Source organism: Ovis canadensis, chromosome 14, assembly GCF_042477335.2.
Source record: "Ovis canadensis isolate MfBH-ARS-UI-01 breed Bighorn chromosome 14, ARS-UI_OviCan_v2, whole genome shotgun sequence".
NCBI lineage: Eukaryota > Metazoa > Chordata > Mammalia > Artiodactyla > Bovidae > Ovis > Ovis canadensis.
In genome coordinates, this window is record NC_091258.1 from 37,871,666 (window position 1) to 37,885,734 (window position 14,069).

The 14,069-nt window shown below is 43.3% G+C and overlaps 1 protein-coding gene across 1 annotated transcript in view; it reads left to right on the plus strand.

The window, feature by feature from the left end:
* CES5A (carboxylesterase 5A) overlaps positions 1-4,633 on the plus strand; it is a 273,642-nt gene extending 269,009 nt beyond the window's left edge. Inside the window, exon 14 of the mRNA XM_069549889.1 lies at positions 4,535-4,633. Coding sequence (XP_069405990.1) covers positions 4,535-4,568 — 34 coding nt within the window. The 3' untranslated portion in view covers positions 4,569-4,633. The remainder of the gene's footprint in view (positions 1-4,534) is intronic.
* Positions 4,634-14,069: the final 9,436 nt, after the last annotated feature.

Below are 14,069 nucleotides of genomic sequence, written 5' to 3' on the forward strand. Positions count from 1 at the left end.
GCAGATTGAATTTAACTATGCAGTAAGAGGAAAGTATAACATGATCAAGCAGAATTTATGGCAGGCATGAAGGGATAGTTCAATATCTGAAAATCAATCAATATGAAATACCACACCAACAAATTGAGGAATCAAAATCACATGATAATCACAATAGATGTAGAAAAAGCTTTTGACAAAATCTGACATCCTTTTATGATAAAAACTCTCAAAAAACAGATGTAGAGGGAACAAACCTCAACATAATATATAGGCCATCTATTACAAGCCCACAGATAACACCACACTCAATAATGAAAAGCTGAAGGCATTTCCTCTTGTCAGGAACAAGCCGAGGATGCCCACCCTCACCACTTTTATTCAACTTAGTATGTGGAGGTCTTAGCCACAGAAATTTAACAAGAAAAAGAAATAAAAGGAATCCAGATTGGAAAATAAAAGAAGTAAAATTGTCCCTGTTTGCAGATGGCATGATACTATATATAGAAAATCCTAAAGCTACCACCGAAAAAACATTAAAACTCATCAATGAATTCAGTAAAGATTCCGGATACAAAATTAATATACAGAAATCTGCTATGTTTCTATACACTAACAATGAACTATCAGAAAGAGAAATTCAGAAAATAATTCCATTCACAATCACATCAAAAAAGAATAAAATACCTAAGAAATAAATCTAACCAAAGAGATAAAACACCTGTACTCAAAAAGCTATAAGACACTGACCAAAGAAATTAAAGATGACACAAACAAATGGAAAGACATACTATGCTCATGGATTAGAAGAACTGATATTGTTTAATTGACCGTGCTACCCAAGACAGTCTACAGGCTCAATACAATTGCTAGCAAAATACCCATGGAATCTTTCACAGAACTAGAACTATTTGTATGGAGACACAGAAGACCCAGAATAGCCAAAACAATATTGAGAAAGAAGAACAAAACTGAAGGTATCATGTTTCCTGATTTGAAACTCTCGTACAAAACTACGGTAATCAAAACAGTATGATCCTGGCACAAAAAAAGGACACACAGATCAACGGAACAGAGGAGAGAGTCCAGAAGTGAACTCACACATGAACGGTCCATTACTCTAGGGCTTCCCAGATGGTGCTGATGGCACAGAGCCCGCCTGCCGATGCAGGAGACAGAAGAAACACAGGTTGAATCTCTGGGTCAGGAAGATCCCCTGGAGGAGGGCATGGCAACCCATTCCAGTATTCTCGCCTGGAGAATCCCAAGGACAGGGGAGCCTGGTGGGCTACAGTCCACAGGGCCGTGAAGAGTCAGACACGACTGAGGCGCCTGAGCACACAGCACACGATCTAGGACGAAGCAAGAATACACAGTGAGGGTGAAGACAGCCTCTCCAACAAGTGGTGCTGGGCAAACTGGACAGCACCGTGCAAATAATCAGACAGGACCACTCTCTCACACCATAGTCAAAAATAAATTCAAAACGTATTGAAGACTTAAGTGTGGGACCCCAAACCATAAAACTTGTAGAAGGAAACATAGGTAGTATTGGTTTTAGCAATGTTTTTTTGGATCTGTCTCCCCAGGTAAGGGAAACAAAAGTCAAAACAAACAAATGAGGTTACATCAAACTAAACAGGTTTTATACAGCAAAGGAAACTATCAACAAAACAAAAAGTCCACCACCTAAATGGGAGAAGATATTTGCAAATGATACCTATGATAAGAGGCTAATATCCAAAATACACAAAGAACTCACAGAACTCAACATCAAAAAAAAACAACAAAAACAAAAACCTGATTTTAAAATGGGCAGAGGACCTGAACAGACATTTTTCCAAAGAAGATATACAAAGGCCAGCAGGCACATGAAAATAGGCCAGCGTCACTAATCACCAGGGAAATGAAAACCCAAACCACAATGAGGTATCACCTCATACCTGTCAGAATGGCTATTATAAAAAAGACAACAAATGGTGAGGATGTGGAGGAAAGGGAACCCTCGGCACTGTTGGTGGGAATGTAAATTTGGTGCAGCTACTACGCAATACAGTATGGAGAATCCTCAAAAAATTAAAAATAGAACTGCCATATGATCCAGAAATTTTATTCCTGGCAGTTTATCCAGAGGAGACATAAACACTAATTTGAAATGTTTCTTGCAGAATTCTTTACAATAGGTAAGATACAGAAGCAGCCTAAGTGCCATCAAAAGATGAATGGACATAATACGTGTGTGTGTGTGTGTGTGTGTGTGTGTATGCTTAGCCATAAGAAAGAATGAGATCTTGCTGTTTTTGACAATGTGGATGGACCTAGCAGTTATTATGCTAAGCAGAATAAGTCAAAGAAAGACAATTATCGTATGATTCCCTTTATACAAAACAAATGAAAAACAAAACAGAAACATAATCATAGAGACAGAGAACAAACAGGTGATTGTCAAGGAGTGGGGATTGGGTAGAAGAGAAAAACAGGAGAGGGAGATTAAGAAATGCAAACTTCCCGTTGTAAAACAATGAGTTGTGGATGTAAAAGTCCAGCATGGGGGATATAGCAAATATACGTGCTACTGTATAGTGAGAGATGGTAACTAGATTTGTCACGGTGATTTTTTTTTGGAAACATATAGATCACCATGTTATGTAATAGGAACTAACAGAGTGTTGTTGGGCAATTACACTTCAAAAACAAACAAGCAAGCAAGGCTGGGCTGTGTTCAGCCGTGTCTGACTGTGCCATCCCATAGACTATAGGCCTCCGGGCTCCTCTGTCCATGGAATTGTCCAAGTAAGAATACTGGAGTGGGTTGCCATTTCCTCCTCCAGGGGATGTCCTGACCCAGGGATCAAACTCGTGTCTCTTCCATCTCCTATATTAGCAAGGAGATTCTTTACCAACTGCGCTACATAGGAAGCCCAAAGAAGCAAATAAACTAAAAAACTCATAGAAAAACAGATTATATTTTTGGTTACTAGAGGCAGGGGTGGGGAAGATGAAATTGTATGAATGTTGTCAAAAGGTACAATTTTCCCATTATCAGATAAATAAATACTAGAGATGCAATGTCCAACATAATAAATATAATTAACACTGCACGCATGCATGCTAAGTCACTTCAGCCATGACCAACTCTTGGCAACCCTGTGGACTGTAGCCCACCAGGCTCCTCTGTCTATAAGATTCTTCAGGCAAGAATACTAGAGTAGGTTGCCATGTCCTCCTCCAGGGCATCATCCCAACCCAGGGACTGAACCTGGGTCTCTTGCATCTCCTGTATTGACAGGCAGGTTCTTTACCACTAGGGCCACCAGGGAAGCCCCATAATTATCACTATAGTATGTTATATATGAAGGGCTTCCGAGGTGGCTCAGCAAATCTACCTGCCAAGCAGGAAATGTGGGTTTGAACCCTGCCTTGGGAAGGTCCACTGGAGAAGGAAACGGCCACCCACTCCTGTATTCTTGCCCTGATGTTCAGTCTACTCAGTCGCGTGTGACTCTTTGCAGCTCCATGGACTGCAGCATGCCGGGCTCCCCTGTCCTTCAGCATCTCCCAAGCTTGCTCAAACTCATGTCCATGAGTCAGTGATGCCTTCCAACCATCTCATCCTTTATCAACCCCTTCTCCTCCTGCCTTCAATCTTTCCCAGCATCAGGGTCTTTTCCAGTGAGTCAGTTCTTTGCATCAGGTGGCCAAAGCATAGGAGCTTCAGCTTCAACATCTGTCCTTCGAATGAATTTTCAGGACTGATTTCCTTTAGGATTGACTGGTTGGGTCTCCTTGCAGTCCAAGGGACTCTCACGAGTCTTCTCCAACACCACAGTTCAAAAGCATCAATTCTTCAGTGCTCAGCCTCTTTTATGGTCCAACCCTCACATCCATACATGACCACTGGAGAAACCACAGCCTTGTGATTTTTGAGCCCAAGAAAATAAAGTCTGTCACTGTTTCCATTGTTTCCCCATCTATTTGCCATGCCATGGTCTTGGTTTTTTGAATGTTGAGTTTTAAGCCTTTCTCACCTTCATCAAGACGCTCTTTAGTTCCTCTTCGCTTTCTGCCATAAGGGTGGTGTCATCTGCATATCTGAGGTAATTGATATTTCTCCCTGCAATCTTGATTCCAGCTTGTGCTTCATCCAGCTGGCATTTTGCATGATGTACTCTGCATAGAAGTTAAATAAGCAGGGTGACAATATACAGCCTTGACGTACTCCTTTCCCAATTTTGAGCCGACCGGTTGTCCCTTGTCTGGTTCTAACTGTTGCTTCTTGACTTGCGTACAGGTTTCTCAAGAAATTCTTGCCTGGGAAATGTTATATATAAAAGTTGTTAAGAGAGTAAATCCTAAGAGTTTTCATCACAAGGGGAAGAAAGTGTACTATTTCCTTAATTTTCTATCTGTGAGATGATAGCTGTTCACTAAAATTGTGGTAATCATTTCACGACACATGTAAGTCACATCATTATTCTGTAACCTTAAACTTATACAGTGCATATGTACTTTTATTGATACTTTTAAAAACTGTTTCTGGCTTCTGAATTTGCAGAAGATCAACTGGATCAAAGGCGGTGCGCTATTAACATGACTGTCCTTTTGTTCTACAAACTCACTTCTGGAGGATCACATCACTTCTTCAACAATACAGGTACATGTATTTCACAGACACTTCTGCTTTTTTCATCATTCTAAAAACATGAAATATTTAATTACTTTCTTGTTGCAAACTTTAAAACTTCTTTATTTACAGCAAAATCCTTTATTTTTTTTTTTCAGACAATCTTGAATTGAATTACTAAATCAAACCCAAACAAAACTTTACAGATGAATCCGTCTTCATCTGTGAATTTCCTGTCATCCAGCAGAGGGCAGCAATGTAAAAGAGGGAAAAAATTTCCCTTCCCTTAGGGTTCCTGGGACGCAGGTGCTGTGATATGCTAGAGCTTAGAAGGAAATGGCAATCCACTCCAGTGTTCTTGCCTTGAGAATCCCAGGGATGGGAGAGCCTGGTGGGCTGCCGTCTATGGGGTTGCACAGAGTCGGACACAACTGAAGGGACTTAGCAGCAGCAGCAGATCAAACCAGTCACAACATTCCCTTAAGCCAAAATCTAACCTAGTGCATGACCCTGACTCCTTTTAATTCTGTGAAGGCTGAGACAGGTGAGGAAGGTGCAGAATAAAAGTTTGAAGCTAGCAGAGCTTGGTTCATAAGGTTTAAGGAAAGAAACTGTCACCATAACATAGAAGAACAAAGAAGTGCCAAGAAACTGCAGCAAGTCAGCCAGATTATCTAGCTAAAATGATTAGCAAAGGCAGCTGCACTAATGACAGGTTTCCAATATAAACAGCCTTCTATTAGAAGAAGATCCATCTAGGATTTTCACAGCTAGAGAGGAGAAGTGAACATCTGGCTTCAAAACTTCAGAAGACAGGCTGACTCTTGTTAGGGGCTAATGCAGCTGCTGACTTTCAGTTGAGTCAATGCTCATTTACCATTCTGAAAATCCTAGGGCGCTTGGAAGAATTATTCTAAATCTACTCTGCTTGTGCTCTGTAATGGAACCACAAAGCCTGGATGACAATACATTTGTTTCCAACATGGTTTGCCAAAAATTTTAAGTCCACTGTTCAGACCTAGTGCTCAGGGAAAAGAAGGATTTCTTTCAAAATATTACTGCTCACTGACAATGCACCAAGTCACTCGACAGCTCTATTTTCATGCTGCTTAAACATCCATTCTGCAGTCCCTGGATCAAGGGCTAGTTTAAACTTTCAAGTCATGTTATTTAAGAAATACATTTCATTCAGGTTATAGACAATACAGGTAGTGATTCCTCTGATGGACCTGGGCAAAGGAAATTGAAAACCTTCTGGGAAGGATTCATCACTCTAGATGCCATTAAGAACATTCATGATTCATGTGAAGAAGCCCAAATGTCAGTATTACCAATAGTTTGGAAGAAGTTGATTCCAGCTTTCGTGGATGACTTCGAAGGGTTCAAGACTTCAGTGGAGGAACTAACTGCAGATGTGATGGAAACTGCAAGAGAGCTGGAATTAGAAGTGCAACCTCATGAACTGACTGACTTGCTGCCATCTCATGAAAAAACTTTTTTACCTTTTTTAAGTTGGAGGATAATTGCTTTATAATATTGTATTTGTCAATGCCATACATCAATATAAATCAGCCATAGGTATACACAAGTCCCCTCTCTCTTAAGGCTCTCTCTCACCTCCCACCCCCATCCCACCCATCTTGGCTGTTGCAGAGCACCGAGTTTAGGCTCCCTGTGTCACTCAGCAAATTCCCACTGGCTACCCATTTAACATACGGCAAAGTATATGTTTTCATGATAAAACTTCAACAGCTGAGGAGTTGCTTCCAATGAGGAGCAAAGAAAGCAACTACTTTAGATGAAATCTATTCCTGGTGAAGATGTTGTGAAGATTGTTAGTTCAGTTCAGTTCAGTTCAGTTCAGTCACTCAGTCGTGTCCAACTCTTTGAGACCCCATGAACCACAGCATGCCAGGCCTCCCTGTCCATCACCAACTTCTGGAGGCCACCCAAACCCATGTCCATTGTGTCGGTGATGCCATCCAACCATCTCATCCTCTGTTGTCCCCTTCTCCTCCAGCCCTCAATTTTTCCCAGCATCAGGGTCTTTCAAATGAGTAAGCTCTCTGCATCAGGTGGCCAAAGTATTGGAGTTTCAGCTTCAACATCAGTCCCTCGAATGAACACCCAGGACTAATCTCCTTTAGGATGGACTGGTTGGATCTCCTTGCAGTCCAAGGGACTCTCCAGAGTCTTCTCCAACACCACAGTTCAAAAGCATCAATTCTTTGGCACTCAGCTTTCTTCACAGTCCAACTCTCACATCCATACATGACCACAGGAAAAACCATAGCCTTGACTAGACAGACCTTTGCTGGCAAAGTAATGTCTGCTTTTTAATATGCTGTCTAGGTTGGTTATAACTTTCCTTCCAAGGAGTAAGCGTCTTTTAATTTCATGGCTGCAGTCACCATCTGCAGTGATTTTGGAGCCCCCAAAAATAAAGTCTGACACTGTTTCCCTGTCTATTTGCCATGAAGTGATGGGACTGGATACCATGATCTTAGTTTTCTGAATGTTGAGCTTTAAGCCAACTTTTTCACTCTCCTCTTTCACTTTCATCATAAAGCTCTTTAGTTCTTCACTTTCTGCCTTAAGGGTGGTGTCATCTGCATATCTGAGGTTATTGATATTTCTCCTGGCAATCTTGATGCCACTTTGTGCTTCCTCCAGCCCAGTGTTTCTCATGATGTATACTGCATATAAGTTAAATAAGCAGAGTGACAATATACAGCCTTGATGTACTCCTTTTATATTTGGAACCAGTCTGTTGTTCCATGTCCAGTTCTAACTGTTGCTTCCTGACCTGCATATAGGTTTCTCAAGAGGCAGGTCAGGTGGTCTGGTATTCCCATCTCTTGAAGAATTTTCCACAGTTTGTGGTGATCCACACAGTCAAAGGCTTTGGCATAGTCAATAAAGCAGAAATAGATATTTTTCTGGAGCTCTCTTGCTTTTTCAGTGATCCAACAGATGTTGGCATTTTGATCTCTGGTTCTTCTGCCTTTTATAAAACCAGCTTGAACATCTGGAAGTTCACAGTTCACATATTGCTGAGGCCTGGCTTGGAGAATTTTGAGCATTACTTTACTAGTGTATGAGATGAGTGCGATTGTGCTAGTTTGAGCATTCTTTGGCATTGCCTTTCTTTGGGATTGGAATGAAAACTGACCTTTTCCAGTCCTGTGGCCACTGCTGAGTTTTCCAAATTTGCTGGCATATTGAGTGCAGCACTTTCACAGCATCATCTTTTAGGATTTGAAATAGCTCAACTGTAATTCCATCACCACTTTGTTCGTAGTGATGCTTCCTAAAGCCCACTTGACTTCATATTCCAGGATGTCCAGCTCTAGGTGAGTGTGAGTGATCACACCTTCACTTTTTTTCAATTATCTGCATCGTGAAGATCTTTTTTGTACAGTTCTGTGTATTCTTGCCATCTCTTCTTAATATCTTCTGCTTCTGTTAGGTCCATACCATTTCTGTTCTTTATCGAGCCCATCTTTGCATGAAATGTTCCCTTGGTATCTCTAATTTTCTTGAAGAGATCCCTAGTCTTTCCCATTCTGTTGTTTTCCTCTATTTCTTTGCATTGATCGTTGAGGAAGGCTTTATTATCTCTCCTTGCTCTTCTTTGGAACTTTTCTTTTCTCCTTTGCTTTTCACCTCTCCTCTTTTCACAGCTATTTGTAAGGCCTCTTCAGACAGCCATTTTGCTTTTTTGCATTTCTTTTTCTCGGGGATGGTCTTGCTCCCTGTCTTCTGTACAATGTCATGAACTTTGTCCATAGTTCATCAGGCACTCTGTTTATCAGATCTAATTAAAATAGCTAGATGTAACTTTATCATTAAAATAACAATAAATATTTAGGATTTACATAAACTTCATTGGTAAAGCAACAGCAGGATTTGGGAGAATTTGACTCCAATTTTGAAAGGAGTCCTACTGTAGGTAAAATGCCATCAAACAGCATTGCATGCTACAGAGAAATCATTTATGAAACGAAGAGCCAATCAATGCACAGACTTCACTGTTATCTTTAAAAATTGCCACAATCACCCCAACATTCAGCAGCAACACCCTGATCAGTCAGCAGCGATCAACATCAAGGTAAGACCCTCTACCAGCGAAAAGACTGACTTGCTGAAGGCTCAGATGATGGTTAGCACTTTTTTTTTTTAGCAAAAAATGTATTTTTAAATTAAGGTATGAGGATTGATTTTTTTTTAAACATAATGCTTATGAATGCTTAATAGACTATTATGAAAGAAAGAAAGTGAAGTCGCTTAGTCATGTCCGACTCTGCGACCCCATGGAGTGAAGCCTACCAGGCTTCTCCATCCACGAGGTTTTCCAGGCAAGAATACTGGAGTGGGTTGCCATTTTCTTCTCCAGAGGATCTTCCCAACCCAGGGATCAAACCCAGGTCTCCCAAATTGTAGGCAGACTCTTTACCATCTGAGCCACTTGGGAAGTCCTAATAGACTATTGTAGGGTGTAAATACAACTTTTATATGCGCTGGGAAAACAAAAAATTCAGAGATTACCCAACCCCTTACTTTCAGTTTGTGTGCCTCTTTAGATCTGCAGTGAAGGGTTAGTCGCTCAGTCCTGTCCAGCTCTTCGTAACCCCACGTGCTGGGGCTCGCCAGGCTCTTCTGTCCACGGGATTCTCCAGGCAAGAATACTGGAGTGGGTTGCCATTTTCTTCTTCAGGTTAGATCTGAAGTGACTCTCTTTTCTCTTCTTGCGTCTCTTGAATCCCTACAATGTGAATGGTATTCTGCTTGATGTGGTCCTATAGGTCCCTTAAGTTATCTTCAATTTTTAAAGTTCTTTCTTTCCTCTTTGCTGCTCTCTTTGAGTAAGCTCCACTGCCCTGTCTTCCAAGTCACTGATTCTCTTTGATGCTTCTTCCAGTCTGCTGTTGAAGCCCTCCAGTATATTTTCTGGTTCAGTTCTTGTATTCTGCAGGCCTCTGATTTGTTTGGTACCTTCTCGTGTTTTCTCTTTGCTGAAATTCTGCTGTGTTCATCCTTTGCTCTCCCAAATTCAGTGAGCATCCTCATGACCACTACTTTTAGACTTCTACTGGGTAAATTGCCTATTTGTATTTCATTAAGGTTTTCCTGGGGTTTTAATCTTGTTCTTTCATTTGGAAAATATTCCTCTATCTCCTGATTTTGTTTTGCTCTCTGTATTTGTTCCTATGTATTGCTATTAGGCAAAATAGCCATCTCTCCCAGTCTTGAAGTAACAGACTTGAGTAGGAGATAAAACAGCATTTAACCTGACATAGCTTAGGTTGTCTTTTAGTCATTTGTGATTATCTAAGCAGCCTGATTTTTTTTGTGTGTGTGTGGTTTAGATTTTTCTTTTAACTTACTATTTTATATTGGAATATAGTCAGTTAACAATGTTGTAATCGGAGAAGGCAATGGCACCCCACTCCAGTACTCTTGCCTCCAAAATCCCATGGATGGAGGAGCCTGGTAGGCTGCAGTCCATGGGGTCCGGAAGAGTCGGACACGACTGAGAGACTTCACTTTCACTTTTCATTTTCATGCATTTGGAGAAGGAGATGGCAACCCACTCCAGTGTTCTTGCCTGGAGAATCCCAGGGACGGGGGAGCCTGGTGAGCTGTCATCTCTGGGGTCTCACAGAGTCAGACACGACTGAAGCAACTTAGCAGCAGCAGCAGCAGCACCAACAATGTTGTAATAGTCTCAGGCAGACAGCAAAGGGACTCAGCCACACATATCCATGTTTCCCTCCCCCTAACCGCTTTCCCGTCCAGGCTGTCACATAGCATTGAGCAGACTTCCCTGTGCTGTGCAGTAGATCCTTACTGGTATCCATTTTAAATACAGCAATGTGTACATGTCGATCCCAAGCTCCCTAACTATCCCTTCCCCACATCCTTCCTCCCTGACCACCATAAGTTCATTCTCTAAGTCTGTGAGTCTGTTTCTAAGCAGCCTGTTTTTTTCTTGCTAGGTGCCAGTTTTTGAGGGTGTCAAGAACTTTCTGATTTTTCAGACCCCTGGGACCCAGAAATATAAAACTCTTTGCCACCAGAGTGAACCACTCAGAGGGTGTCCCCTTTATGGCTTGCCTGTGTCTGCTAGCTTTGGGGGAGGGTCACAGGAGCAATGCAAGGGCAGTGTTCTTGCCCAGCCAGGTTTGGCAAGACTGTAGGCGCCCACCCAACTGGCTTTGGTGGGACTGCAGAAGTGGTACAGGGGTGAGGCACTTGCTTGGTCAGCTTTGGTGGGGCCAAGGGAAAGTCTCAGATGCAGGACATTCCCCCCAGAGCTAGCAGGTCAGAGGCAGGGTGCAGAAAACGTGTCTGCCAAGCTTATGCTAGCAAGGTAGAAGGAGAAGCAACAAGGGTGCCCACCAGTGCCTGTGTCCCCAGAGAGCATCCCAACAGGTTCCTGCCCCTCCAGCAGATGCTTGAGGATTACCAAATACATCTTCTTCACAAATGGTCTAGGCATCTTTCAAGCGGCTGCTTTTGTGCTAGATCCCAGGCAAGTGAGTTTGAGTATGATCTCTCTAAGAGAGAAATCTCCATTCCCTATAGGCCCATAGTTCTCCTGAACAGGAGCCCTGTTTGTTTTTAAAATCAGGCATCCTGGGAGCTGTCTCTCCAGTTCAGGTGCCAAGGGCTAGTGGGCACAGAGCCCTCGCTCCTCAGGGATAAGTAGTGTGCTTGTGAGATTCCTCCTGCTTGTGGGTCACCATACTGGGGTGGGGTTTGGGGACACGATGACTGCCCAGCCAGCCCATCTTGATGTGGCCCTTTGCTGTAGAGGAGCTCATCTACTACCATTGGTTACCAGTGAGATATTTTCTTCTGTAAATTTCCTATCTCTAGCTGTGGTCTTTCATTCTTAGAGAAGTCCCTTTAGCATTTATTGTAAAGCTGGTTTTCTGGTGTCGAACTCTTAGCTTTTGTGGTTTAATCTCTAAGTCATGTCTGACTCTTTTGTGATCCCATGGACTGTAGCCTGCCAGGCTCCTCTGTCCATGGGATTTCCCCAGCATGAATCCTGGAGTGGGTTGTCCTTTCCTGCTCCAGAGAAAATCCAATTTTCCCTCCCCAGGTAGATTCTTTACCACTGGGTCACCAGGGAAGCCTTCTTTTAGCGTAAACTCTTTATCTTATTTTCAAACCTGAATGATATCCTTGTTAGGTAGAGTATTCTTAATGGTAGGGTTTTTCCTTTCATGACTTCAAATATATCATGCCACTGCCTCCTGACATGTACAGTTTCTGCTGAAGAGTCAGCTGATGCTTTATGAGAATTTCATTAGGCATAACTAGTTGGTCTAACCTTGGTGCTTTTAATAGTCTCTCTTTAACTTTTGACATTTTGACATTTTGTCTTGGTGTGGACCTCTTGGGACACTCTGTCCTCCCTGGCTCTGGATTTCTGTTTCCTTTCCCATATTATGGAAGTTTTCAGCTATCATTTCTTCAAATAAATTTTCTGCCTCTTTCTCTCTCTCTCTTCTCTTTCCCTATCCTGCAAATGATAGTATACTTGATATTGTCCCAGTGAAGTGAACTTGCTCAGTCGTGTCCGACTCTTTGCGACCCCATGGACTGTAGCCTACCAGGCTCCTCCCTCCAAGGGATTCTCCCTCCATGGGATTTTCCAGGCAAGAGTACTGGAGTGGGTTGCCATTTCCTTCTCCAGGGGATCTTCCTGACCCAGGGATTGAACCCGGATCTCCTGCATTCCAGGCAAACGCTTAACCTCTGAGCCACCAGGGAAGCACAATTGTCCCAGAGGTCTTTTAAACTATTCTAATTTTTTTTATCCTTTTTCTTCCTTTTGCACTCTGGGGATCCCCGCTACTCTGTCCTGCAGTTCACTGATTTGTTCCTTCATATCACCTATTCTGCTGATGGTTCCTTCTAGCGTGTTTTAATTTCAGTTGTTGTATTCTTCAGCTCTATTTTCTTTTATACTTTCTAACTCTCTGTGGTGCTTCTCACTGTGTTCATCCATTCTTCTTAAGTTTGTTGAGGCTCTTCATATTTATTACTGTGAACCCTTCATGGAGTAGATTGCTTATCTCCAGTTCTTCTGGGGTTTTATCTTATTCCTTCCTAGTAACATATTTTCCTTTTGCCTCCTTTTGCCTAGCTCTGTTTTTATTTTTGTGTGTTAGACAGGTCAGTTACATTTCCCAGTCTTGGAGAAGTGGCCTCATGCAGTGGTTGTCCTGCAGGAGCCAGCAGCACACTCCCTCAGGACACCAAAACTAGAGGCTCTAGTGGTGCCGCCTGTGTGGATTGCCAGAGTGCTCCTATTTCGGCAGGGCAGACTACTGTGGGCCCACAGTAGGTGGGGCTGGTCCCTGGCCCAGGTGGCTGCCAGGGGATCCTGAATTGGGGGGAGGTCCCAGGGCTGGTTTCAGCCCATTCATGGCAGGGCCATGTGCCAGTATGTTTGGCTGCTGAGGTTGGGTGGTTTTACAGCTGGTGCTGGCCTGTTGGTGGGTGAGGCTGGTTCTGGGCCTGCTGATGGGCAGGGCTGTGTCCCAGAGTTGCTGACTGCTCAGCCTGGGGGATTCTGGGACTTTTGCCCACTAGCTGGGGGATAGGGAAGAGTCAGTGTAACGGACTAGAGGGAGGGCTCCCAAGCGGCACTTGTAAGCCCTGGTGTCCTAGTGGTAGAACGGGCGCCCTTAAGTGGCTGCCACTGCACTATTTTTCCTCAGGGCATGTCTCGGTTGTCTCCTGCCTCTTCAGGAGGCTCTCCAAGATCAGACCTAGGCTGCTTTCAAATGACTGCGTCCTTGCTGGATCTAAGAGCATGTGGTATTTTGTGTGCACCATTCCCAAGGCCTCCAGTTCCCCTGCATGCTGGCCTTCAAAGCCAGAAATCCTGGGGGCTGGTCTTCCTGGTGTAGGCTCCCCAGGGCGGGGGCCCTGATGCCGGCAGGACTCAGACTCCTCGCTCCTCGGGGAGAACCCCTACAACTCTGCCTATCCTCCCGTGTGTGGGTCACCTGCACAGGGGGTGTGGGTCCTCTCCATCCGTCCTCTTGTACTGTTGTTTCCTTCTTTGTATCTTAGTTGTGGAAAACCTTTCCTGCTAGTCTTCAGGTCGTTCTCATTGTTACCCTAGTTGGAGTGCCTGTTGGAGAAGGTGAGTTCAGGGTCTTTCCACTCCACCATGCTGGCCACTCCCTTAGAAAACCGTTTTCCTGAAAATAAGTTTCTCAGTGGGAAAAGCATACCACTGATGATCAGCTAGTAATATAACGATGGGACCACTTTGTCCACCACCATGACCCCCAGGTAGGTGATCAGGCATTGTCTTCATCAAGGGTCACTGTTACTGCAGTCACTTCCTGGAACTTCAGGAGACTTTTCCTTTTGACACTCAGATCTCTGGACAGAAATAACACTATGTTGAGGCTTCCAGGGTCCTTCTGATGCCCTG